Genomic DNA, 12,824 nt, shown 5'->3' on the forward strand with positions numbered 1-12,824 from the left:
CTTATTTCATAGAAAGTGAAAGAACATTTCATTCATGTATTCAATATATAAAATGGCATAAATAATTAAATATATAAGATATATTTGATCATTTATATTAATTCAAAAATGCTTCAAACACAACTCGAGTACAAGGGAAAAGTTTAAAAATGTTAATGAAAAAAATATTTCATAAAGTATTTAAATTAATATATACAATAATAACACATGCATTTACATAAATGACATAATTTTTTATAATTTGTTACAGGGCTGCTACACATCTATATAACCATATAACCAAGTTGACCCAAGCTCAAATAGATTCAGGCGCATTAAATAGAAAGTGAAAAATACGCGCCAGACATAAAAAAACCCCTCCTTTTTCATTCGCGTTTCATTATGAAAGAACGTTACATCTTTAACACGAAACCAACACAACAAAATACTCATTCTCTTTGAATCTCTCTGAACATCACTCAAACTTCAATCACATTCTTTGTGGAAACCACTACTGCAAAAGAATCAGAAGAAGATTTCGCAAGCAATAACCAGAAGCAAACGAAAACAGCAACAAAGACTACAAAAGGTATGAGAAAACTACTGTTCATTTAAAATCTTGCAATGTCGCGTTTCACCTAGTTTCATTTTAGTTTTACTAGTTTGATTTGCTTCGTTTAGTAGATTGAACTATTGTGAATGATTTTTATAGTATAACTAGGGCTTTAAGATATACGTGCTTGTTCTTATTGGCCAGGATAGTTTAACTAGAGCTCTGTTACTATCTTCAGTACTTCTTTTGCATTGAAGAATACTATTCTTGTTGATTAAAAGTTGATAATGATTTATTAACCACATCTACGTTTTTCGGTTCGGTGGTCTTTGTGATTTTGGTTCTGTGCATGAAGGATTTTCGGTTCGGTGGGTTGTGGTATTTTAATTAACTTGATTAAGATATACATGCTTGTGGTTGTTGATGTAATGAATGAGTTTTGTTTAGGACAATTCATATTAGAGACAACTCTTTCACTTTGATAAGCCATACTACTGTAAAATTGTCTCATTATATTTGATTAAGATATATGTGGTTGTTCTTATTTGTGTGAATAGTTTAACTAGAGCTTTGAAAATGATTGTTACTATCTTCAGTACTTCTTTTGCATGGAGGAATAGTATACTTGTTGATTGAAAGTTGATCATCATTTATTAATCACATGAACATTTTTCAGTTCGGTACCCTTTATGATTTTGGATCTGTGAGTTAACTATTTTTGGTTCGATAGGTTGTGGCATTTTAATTGACTTGTTTAACATATACATGCTTCTGGTTGTTGATGTATTGAATGAGTTTTGTTTAGGACAATTCACATTAGAGACAACTCTTTCACTTTGATAAGCCATACTACTGTCAAATTGTCTCATTATATTGGATAGATTTCAGCACGAATGGTAGTTGACCTTGATACTTAAAAAAAGATAACAAGTTTCGGTAAGAGTTTTTAAAGAAGTCAATTTGAAAAAGTTATTTTGAAAGAACACTTAATTCATGAAATTTGAAAAACTTTTCTTTTGGAAGATGTTGATTTGATTAAGATATATGTGGTTGTTCTTATTTTTGTGGATAGTTTAACTAGAGCTTTAAAAATGATTATTACTATCTTCAGTATTTCTTTTGCATGGAGTAATAGTATTCTTGTTGATTGAAAGTTGATCATCATTTATTAACCATCCATGAACATTTTTCGGTTCGGCAGCCTTTGTAATTTTGGTTCTGTGAGTGAACGATTTTCGATTCAGTGGGTTATGGCATTTTAATTGACTTGATTAAGATATACATGCTTGTGCTTGTTGATATATTAAATGAAATATTGACCAAAATTTTTCATTACAGCAAAACACAACAAGAAAATGGCAACAATGAAGGAGAAGGCACATTATAACGTAAGCAGATTAAATATATTTATCCGCTTTCATTCGAATAATATCTATTTTGTATTATAAATATATCCTCACATTCTGTTTCAAAACTTGCAGAAAACTCACTATTGCATATGTCAAACAAAGGCAATAGCAGCAGTGTACAAGAAAATGAGTCAAGAAAAGAAAGATATTGGGAAGAAATGGGATTTGGTGCCCTAGCAAATGTCTCAGAGATGAACGTCTCTAATACACTGTTGAAAGAATTGCTTGATCGGTTTGATGAAGAGAGAGGATGCCTGAAAAATCTTCAGGAGAGAATATACATAACTCCTCGGAAAGTAGCAGCTGCCCTCGGCATAACCAACGGAGGTAATACATTTTCCACTTACTGCTTATTTTCAGTTCATTGGTGTCCAGAAAATTAAACTGAACGTTTTTGTCTTATTTTTGCTATTAAAATATTGTAGGAAATCTTTTTCCTAAAAAGGTTGATTACAACGACCTGAATCCAGCAGACAAGGAAATATTTGACAGCGTCAAAAATATTTCCTTGGCTACTTTGACAAAGAATGTGCTGGATATGAATGTAGAAGGAGAGGAGAACCGAAAAAAAATTTAAGAGGACTTTTGTTGTCTTCATACAAAAGTGCTTCTTGCTCCCCACAACAATAAGTGTGGCCTCCACAAGCCACCAATCTTTCATGTGGACAACATTCGGGAGTGGAATTGGGCAAAGCATGTTCTCAACTTCTTAATGAAAGGAGTTGAAAATAAGAAAAAGGGGAAGAAATAGTCTGTTGATGGCTGTGTTTTTGTATTAATGTTGATATACTTCCACGAAATCAAGTTCCTTTGCCCGTTTGCACCTGATGCTCCCCCTGCACCATGGGTGGCCCATTGGACAAGGGAAATGATGATTGAACGGGATTTCATCCGAAGCAACACAACCATTGGTAAATACTCTACTAAAATTTCCCGAAAAATTTGCTTTCAAATGCTTTTAAAATACTCTACTAACTAAATAAACTTCTATTTTAGGTTATAATTAATATATTTGTCCTACTTGAAATTGTTAGTTTGTTCATTTGAAGGTTTTTGCATTAAGAAACATTTTTTTATGAATAAATAGTTGTCACATATTATTCACCATATGAATGTTTTCGGTTCGGTAGGATTTTTTTATTCGGTTCACCGGATTGTTAATTTGTTATTTTGATGATTAAATAATTGAGATCTTATTTCTATTTTAGGGACTTCTGTACAGAAAGGAAAAAAAGAAAGAAAAAACAAAAACAAGTAACCTAGACAAAAAAGAAAAAGGAAAGAAAATAAAAAAGAAAATTGTTGACACGGATTCTTCTTCAGAAGAGGAAAGACTTTCCAAATCTGAATCCGAAAGCCAGTAAGTTTAATTTTCATATTAATTTCATTTAATTTGTATTTGCTTAAATTTGTTCTTATGTGCTTGTTCTTATGTATTGCAGAGAAGAAGAAATAAAAAAACCACAACAAAGAAAAGAAAACAACCACTGAAGGTGGTTAAAAAACAAACAAAAAAAACAAAGCATGTGCCTATAGATTCAGAGAGCACAAACGAATCTGAAAGCGATTAAGTATTGCATAATTTCTGTGAGACATTTTGTTCATTGCATATATATTTATTTTCGGTTCGGTGGGCTTCTAAGTTTCGGTTTAGCACTTTAATTTATTTCGATTTGGTGGTGTCTGTGAGTTTGGTTGACTTCATTGTTAGTGTCTTGTCTCCAGTATAAATTCAATGTGTTTATCTATTTTACAGAGAAAATAAAATCAAGAATACACCCGTAATAAAAAGAAAACAACCGGAAAGGGTGGCAAAAACACCAGCCCAACCTCACAAGGAGTAAGTTTCTCAAATCATATTTTCTTTTATTGATACTTACGTTCTAGATTCTTTGATACTTATTTTGTGAAATTTTAGAACTGAACAAGCAAAAGACAATGCTGCCAAAAGAAGAAAGCGAGCATTGGAAATGATAAGAGAAAAAAGATCAAAGAAAAGAAATGATGGAGCTCAGTCAGCAAACGTTGCTCCGGATTTGTTTGACTCTCCAAAGGCACAAAATGAATTCTCTCAGACATAAGATTCAGTTTATTATTCCCGAATTCTTTTTCTTACTTTGCTTACTTTTGCTACAACCTTTTCTAATTCCTCTAGATTCAATTATTAATATTTATTTAGCTTGCTTAGAGTGCCGACTGTAAATATGGATAGTGAGCAACTCTTGCAGACTCAAGGAAGCTCTACACCTTCTGTAAATGCTGCGAGCAATACGAGGTAAATTGGTTCACTGCATATTGTATTTTCAGTTCGGTGGTTGCCAAAAAATGAATTTAATGTGTTTTTAGACCTCTACTTTTAATCTTGGTTTCTAATTTTAATTTGTTATCTTTTTTTTAGGAAAAATACCTCAGATAGCACGGTTAAATATTTTAGAAAAAAAGAAAATCTTTCCAAGAAAGACTCTTAAAACTCCACCAGTGTAAGTTAAAAATATTTATGTTACTCTTTTAGATTTAGTTAATAATTATTGTTTAATTAATCACAAGAAAATTGTGTTTAAATGTCACTAGAGCTACACCTGATTCTGACCTACAAATCGTTGAGTTTCAAGAACAAACTCGTTCTCAAGCTTTGGAAGTGTGAGTTTTTCAATGTGCGAATTCCTATTTTTTCAAAACAAATTCTAATTATTCAACATTAAATTTATCCTTGTTTACATTCCTTAGACCTCCTCTTGCATTGTCTTTCCCAAGTTCAGTTCAGGAAGAGTTGATGAAGGATGACTTCATCTATGTTCGTCCACAAAAGGAAACACAACAAACTTCTAATAATGAGTAAGTTAATAAATATTTATTCACCACATGAATCTTGTTCAATGTTTACTGCTTATACATGGTTTAATTATGGTTCAGTTGAAACCAGAAATGAATTCAATGTGTTATTGTCTTTGGACTCTCTTCTGTTTATTACAACTGCCCTCAAGAAGCTAAAAAACATGGTGTTACAGTGTCTCTTACGAGTTCTGTAATTGATGACTTATTTAAAGATGACTATGTGTATGAAGTTTCTAATGAAGAGTAAGTTTCACATAAAAATTCTTTTTATTAATTTTAATGGTTGTTATTGAACTATTTTCTATTTAATACAACAACCCTACCAAAGAACAATAGCAACAAGCCCAAGAATCACCGGTGCAATAGCAATCAGAACAAGAAGCACCAGTTAATGTGTAAGTATAAAATTCTTTAATATCACCTTTGTTTAATATAATTTCGGTTCACTATAAGTTTGGATTTAGATTCACGATATGTTTGGATTTCGGTTCACTATAATGATTAATGTAATTTTTGTTAAATATCATTGTTAAATATGATAATAGTTTGGGATAATGATAGAAATGTTTACTGTTTAATGCAGCAGACCTCTGGAACAGCAACAACAGCCTTGTGAAGAACCAACAGCGCAGCAATCCAAACAAGAAGCACCTGTTGATGTGTAAGTTTTACTGCTTATATAAATATCGATAATATTTACTGCTTATATATGGTTTAATTATGGTTCAGTTGAAACCAAAAATGAATTCAATGTGTTGTTGTCTTTGGACTCTCTTTTGTTTCTTATAGCTGCCCTCTAGAACCCAAAAAGTAGGGTGTTACAGGGTCTCTTACAAGTTCTGTTATTGAAGAGTTTTTCAAGGATGCCGATGTCTATTAAGTTTCTGATGAAGAACAATTCCAAGAACCTCTGGTGGCACGACAATCAGAAAAAGAAACTCTAATCTTGTCATCATTTGATAGGTATGTTACTTGCTTTTCTTTAATATAATTTTTGTTTAATATCATTTTGGTTCACTGTAAGTTTAGATTTAGGTTCACTATTTGTTTGAAATTCGGTTCACTATATTGATTAATATGAATTTTGTTTAATATCATTGTTAAATATCTATCATCCTGCAGTGCTGCTCAACCTAGGAAAAGGGAAGATGAAAGGCCTTCCTTTAGCCTTGGGATAAATCCACCAGCATCTCAACCAACTCAGCCCTTTCAAGAGAGTGTTTCACAGCTTGAAATCCAGGCAGAGGCGGTGGTAGATGCTGAAGTGACAGCAACATTAAAATTGCTGAAGGAACATCTTCAGAACCAACCTTACCAGTGGCTCAAGTTTACAAAACCCCGCAGAAAAAGATAAAAATCACGAACGAGCTGATTGAAAAGTGTTATCATTGGATGACACATGTGAAATAGACAAAAGATGGTAGCAATGAATATGAACCAGTATTTGTCTTGAAACATGAGGCACTCTACGAGGGATTAAGAGAATATTTCATGTCTTTAATGCTCGAAGAACAAGTGCATGCCGTGGTAAATCTTTTGCCAATTGCGTTAACATTAATGATTTTTTTTTAAACACTCTTATATAGTATATCTCATAAATTTTCATCCTGTAGGTGGTTAGTATACACATCATGATTCTCAACGAAATAAAAACTAAGCGGTATCAGGAACAAATATATATTGTGCCATTGGATATTATGGTAAGCTAAATTTCTTATTCACTGCTGATTACTTTTTGGTTCGGTCAGAATGTTAATATTGGTTCACCTGATTCTTATGTCTTCTGTTGAGTTCTTTTGCATTAAGAAAACTTTTCTCTTGATGATTGAATGTTTTTCACGTTTTATTCAGCATATGATTTGTGTTCGGTTCAGTGAAAATGTGATTTAACTGATGTTCATTTTGCAGAATTTTATGTTGGGAACACATGGCGTGAAATACATTTACAAGAGTACAAACAAAGCCTACAGGTTTGATATTGAGCAGTATGCCCACCACCGCTAGTTTCTTGACAAAAGAAAACTTGCATCGCATCCATTTGTAAGTTGTAATATCTAAAAATTCTTTGATAATTCTCTTGTTTGCTATTGTTTCGACTGAAATATTCTATAATTTTCCGAACCTTTAGCTATTTGTCCCAATTTGCAATGGAGGGCATTGGTAGTTGTGGATTACTGATGTAAACAAAAAAATTATATGTCCTTGACCCTATCAACAATGAGCCAGAAAATATACCTGATTCGAGAAAGCAACTGAACAAATTTGTTGTAAGTTATTTTCTTGTAAATTATTCAAATTATTCTGTACATGAGAGAAGATTGGTTCACTGTTGTTGATTCTGTTTATTTACTTTTTTTTGTCTCTTTCAGGATTTAATAATTTTCCAGATGATGGTGTACGATGGGGCGGAACCCTTAATGGAGGATGGACTGGGAGAGGAAGCAAAGTATATCCAATTGAATGGTCAACGTACAAAGTAAGAATCTTTCTCTTCTATAGTGCTATTTTTAATGTGTTTTATTTTATATACTATTGATCGTATTATACTCAATTTTTGCTTAGCTATGATTGTGGAATATACGTGATGAAATGGTTCGAAATAATAGATCTACAAAAAATAAAAAGCGGGAAGAGATTAAAGCTTGGACATAAGTAAGTACTTTCTAAATTAATAAACTTCTTTCTTTTCTTATTTCATTCAGTTAAGTTGATATTGTAACTAGAGCTTTGAAGTTGGTTGTTACTCTGTTTAATAGTTCTTTTCCATGCAGAAATACTATTCTTGTTGATTGAAATTTGATCATCATTTATTCACTATATAAACAATTTTCGGTTCGGTGGCTCTTATAATTTTGATTCACCAAGTGAATATTTTTCGGTTTGGTGGCCTCCTTTTAATTTGTTCAGGGTTTAGGTTTACTGTGATTGTATTTTTACAGTATAATTAAGGCTTTGAATGAAATTTGTTGTTATTTAATGTGATTTTGATTTAGTTGATATTTAATGTGTTCAGGTTTAGGGTTATTGTGATTGCATTTTTACAGTATTATTAGCGCTTTGAATGATATTGTTTTTATTTCATTTGGGTTCATTTCTTATGTAACTAATTCATTTCAATTGAAATGTAGAAAGATATTGATGAGTTCAGATACAGTCTAAATCTTCTGTTTCATGAAATGAACAAAATCAGAGACCAAGTGATTTGAGAATCTGAAGCAATAAAACTCTCCAAGCCATCTGCTTTCCTCTCCAGCCCTTATTGTAAATACACATCTGGCGATTTAGATAGCAAATAGCATATAATAGTTGTAATTAATAATATTTTGTTTAACTTGTTTAACAAGTAAAAAATGCTTACTTCAAATGTATATATGTCAATGTATGTATCAAACAATGCATATAGTAGTTGTATATATTTTGTTTAACTTGTTAAAAAAGCAAACAATGCTTCTTTCAAATGTATATATGTCAATGTTAATGTATATATCTATTCTTAATATCAACGTATGTATAAATTGTTAATATTTATATTTGATTCAAGATGGATTACTCATCTGAGATGTTAATTTATATATATGTTGGAACTGTCTGGCTACTGTTTTATTCCAAGTTCTCAGTGATTGCAATCACTGTATTTACCAATACATTCGAACTCCAAAATAACATAGTGAACCAAAATTAATACACTGGGTGAACCAAAAGGTAGAAACACACTGAACCCCTAAACACTGAACCCTAAACCCTAAACTCTAAACACTAAAACCAGAACCCTGAACCCATAAACCCTAAATCCCTAAAACCCTAAAACCTAAACCCTAAACCCTACACCCTAAAACGTAAACCCTAAACCCTGAACCCGAACCCTGAACGCGAACCCTGAAGTCTGAACTCTGATCCCTGAACGCTAAACCCGAACCCTGAACTGTGAACTCCGAACCTTGAATGCTAAACCCTAAACCCTAAAACCTAAACCCTAAACCCTAAACCCTACTGTAAACCCTAAACCCTTAAAACTCGGAATCCTGAACCCTAAACCCTAGACCCCTAAACCCTAAACCCTCAACCATGAACACGGTGAACCGAAATTAATACACGGGGTGAACCGAAAGTTTGAAACACACCTTGTACACTGAACCTTGAACCCATAAACCCTAAAACTCTAAACCCTGAAATCCTAAACCCTAAACTTTAAACCCTAAACCCTAAACCCTGAACTCTGAACTCTGAACCATGAACAAAAAAAATTCTAATTATTCAACTTAGAAATTAATACACAAGACGAATCGAAAAACTGCATATATCAATATAGAATTTCACAAAAAAAGTGACTATTCATTAAAGACTATAAACATTCAGAAATTAAACCGGCTATAACCATGGTAAACCAAAATTTACTCATGGGTGAACAAAAATTTACATTAATAAAACTAAAACTTGTACAATCCTCTCTTGGATAATTCATATCTAGTGTATTGTAAAGAGTGGAGCTTGACTGAATCGATGATCTGGAGTCTAAAAGGTTCAACTATAAAAGACATAATTATGTATTAGCAAAATAAACATTTGAATTTTTAACTAATCAAGAGCAAGTCAATTTTACCTCACTTGGAGCTGTCTTTTTCTTTTTCTTCATGGCATTTGAGATCTTTTTTTCCAGGTTTGATCCAAGTCTGTTCTTGGGCCGACCTCTTATTTTGACACGTGGTGGGCCTTGAAGGTCATTCACATTGCTTAATGTCGCTTCTTCGTGGGTTAACTCTTCAGACTCTGATGCAAATTCTCATATATTGTGTGACTGAAACACCAATTCTTCAAATCTCTTACTTCTTGGCTCCAATAGAGGTTCATCTTGGCTGCTCTTAATGTGTGTATGACTTCTCTTTATGTTCTTGCTCCAACGTTCCAATATGTATTTCGGTGCCACATTATCCACTCGCTCAAAGCTTAGGACACTTAAGGAATGGCGGCACAATATGCCCCAAGACTCAAACAGCAAGCAATGACACTTTACATCTCGTGATACTGCATCGTAGGTGATGACAAACTTATTGAATGTGGAGTTGGAAACTTGCTCTATTACTTCATATGCTGTGAAACCTAGAGTGGAATGCATTGATCTTGTGATACAATTCACTTTACCTCTGAATTGAGCTTGAACTTCTCATGGGTATATACATGCTGAAACTGTGCCTCTATTGCTGATTTTGTTGAATACGGTATCACGGTGTGAAAATCTGCAGCATTAAATTCTCTCTCTGCTTGCTCTCTGCTTGCTAGGCAACTGTCGTATTGCTTCACGAATTGTCTCAATGAGCTATTCCATGTGATGAACTTGTTGAAAAATAAATGCATACTCTCGCTCATTTGCGTGCTTCTCATCCCAGCCCAAAAGTGGTGATCCAAGTAAACCGGAATCCATATATGGCAATCCTCGTATAGCTCTGCATACCAAACCGAAACTATAAGGTCTGGTGAATCGAAAACGGTGCATGCTTTGGGAAAAAAAGATATGAGCATAAAAATAATTTGAATTGAAACCTCAATTACCTGAAAGCCACTTGTTGCCTCCGAGGCCATACTTTGTAAGAAAATCGTTCCAGTTTCTGTCAAATGCATCTTTTGTGTACGAGTTCCAAACAACATGGCTCATCTCTTGTTTAATATCGATGTGCCCCTTGTAGCCATTTAATTTGCTTGGAATCTTCTTCATAATGTGCCAGATGCACTAGCGGTGAATTGTTATTGGCATGCACAACTCAATTGCCCTTTGAATCGATGCACATTGATCAGTAAGAATACCTTTTGGTGCCTTTCCTCCTATGCAACGTAACCAACACTCAAATAGCCATTTGAATGATTGGATGTCCTCATTTTTCATCAGCGCGCATCCAAGAAGTGTCGACTGACCGTGATGATTCATACCAACAAAAGAACCTAAAACCAAATTGTACCTGCATAAATAACAACCACAAAATGGTGAACCGAAATATATACACTCATTGAACATCAAAAATATGTTTAAATGAACCGAATACCTGTTTGTGTTATAGGTAGTGTCAAATGAAACCACGTCTCCGAAATAATCAAATGCAGCTCTGCTTCTTGCATCAGCCTAAAATGCATGCTTAATGCAGTGATCGCCTTCAAGGTTGAGCTCAAAGAAGAAATTTTGGTTCTTCTCTTTCATTCTAACTAGGTACTTCCTAAATTCTTTGGCATCGTCTTCTTCGGAAATATTTCGTACTTCCCTTGTGATGTAATTTCTTATGTCTTTTTCTATAAAACTTAGTTCACGGTGGCTGCAAGTTGCTGCCACAAATGATTGGTAAGTTTTGCTCGGTCTGATTCCGACTTCCTCGTGGGTTTCGATGCTACGGCGCACGAACATGCTAAGCTCCATGTGTTGTTTGAGCATCTCAGCCTGGTCTGGACAACAAGGATGTGAGTGATTCAAAACAACTTTGGAAATTATCCAAAGACCAACATCCTTCATTTTGTGTACGTAAATTCTGGCCGGACAATTTAACCCAGCTGAAGGGTTTGTCTTCAAAGTTGGAGATATCTTTGATTTCCACCTCCCCTCTCTAGGGCATACAATTAGTTGATTCTTAATCTTGTCTGCGTCTCGAGTCGTGTTCCTTATTTTGGTAGAAAAACCGGTAAGTTTGGAATAATGTTTGTAGAACTTTCCAACTTCTTCTAGTGTCTTGAAAATCATTCCCACCTTTGGGACAAATTTTTCATCCACAACACAGCTGGTCTGCATGATGAACCAAAACCTTAATTACAGTGAAACAATTATATAGTGCTTAAGGAACAAAATAGAATATATTTGTCTAATTTTTTTTAGACTCATTTTTGCATACCGAACCAAAAACATGCACATGGTGAATCAACTCTTTAGTACTTACCGAACCGAAAAGTTACTCACAATTACTCACAGTTAGTCACAGTTACTCACATTCACAGTTACATATTATCAAATCAATTCAATGCAATTCAGATATAGATCACTTCAGTCCATTCAATTCACTTCAAATAAAATTAGCAATTTCATTCCATTGAATTAGATTCAAAATTCAATAATCCAAACCTCATCAAATTGATATGTTTCGGAAGAATTATCCAAATCGCATTCATTCAACTGATTTGAAGTTGATTCATTCATTGTTTCAATTCAAAAGTGCATATCGAAGAAGAAAACGAAGAAGAAGATGAATGACGAAGCTAATTACGTTGAAGTCAATCCAAATCCATAATGCAGAGAAGAAAAATGCGAATAAAGGAGAGCAACGAATTTAATCAGTTTGAAGAAGAAGAAGAAGAAGAAGAAGAAGAAGAAGAAGAAGAAGAAGAAGAAAAAGAAGAAGAAGAAGAAGAAGAAGAAGAAGGAGGAGGATGTAACACCCTAATATTCAAATCCTTATGCTCGAGTCATAAGTCAATGATATTACGGTGGTACGACTCTCAGGTGGATTTTTAATATATAAATATAGGTAATTTCGAAAGGAGTATTAATCGAGAAGCCTGAAAAGAGTGGAAATAAAATCGCGAAGACGTAACACTCACGTTTCAACAACGAAAAGTTAAACTGTGAAGCCGAAAGCGATATACGGACAAGGCATAAAGGAGATTAAGAGATAGATAACAGATAGATATATATAACATAAGTAATAGCCACTAGTCGCGACCCGCGAAGTTTAGGCCGGCTAGGGTACAGTATGAAAGTAACTGACAACAGTACATCCTAATCTCTCCCAAAGGAAACATAAGAGACTATATACGCAAGTTCCAAAAGAGTTCCATACATAATATAATCTTTTCAAAACAAAGATGGAGAGATTCTAAGCAAAACACAAGGTAGAGAAAATAAATATCTTCGCCGTCTCTCAGACGAACCGCAGCTCACTTCTGAGCACTTGAACCTGTATTTGAAAAACAAGAAATATATACGGAATGAGAACCCCGGGCCCATGGGTTCCTAGTACGGTAAAAGTGCCAAATAAATACAATGCACTGCAATAAAAACTCACTAAGCATCCTAAACT

The 12,824-nt window shown here is 33.7% G+C and overlaps 1 protein-coding gene across 1 annotated transcript; it reads right to left on the minus strand.

Moving 5' to 3' along the window:
- Positions 1-10,501: 10,501 nt before the first annotated feature.
- LOC107469301 (protein FAR1-RELATED SEQUENCE 5-like) lies at positions 10,502-11,269 on the minus strand. The gene is made up of 4 exons (XM_016088681.1): positions 10,970-11,269; positions 10,812-10,888; positions 10,684-10,727; positions 10,502-10,593 (listed from the first exon to the last, which is right to left on the minus strand). Exons 1-4 carry the CDS (start codon positions 11,267-11,269, stop codon positions 10,502-10,504), a joined length of 513 nt encoding a protein of 170 aa, XP_015944167.1.
- Between the last annotated feature and the right edge of the window lie 1,555 nt (positions 11,270-12,824).

Source organism: Arachis duranensis, chromosome 10 (genome assembly GCF_000817695.3).
Source record: "Arachis duranensis cultivar V14167 chromosome 10, aradu.V14167.gnm2.J7QH, whole genome shotgun sequence".
NCBI lineage: Eukaryota > Viridiplantae > Streptophyta > Magnoliopsida > Fabales > Fabaceae > Arachis > Arachis duranensis.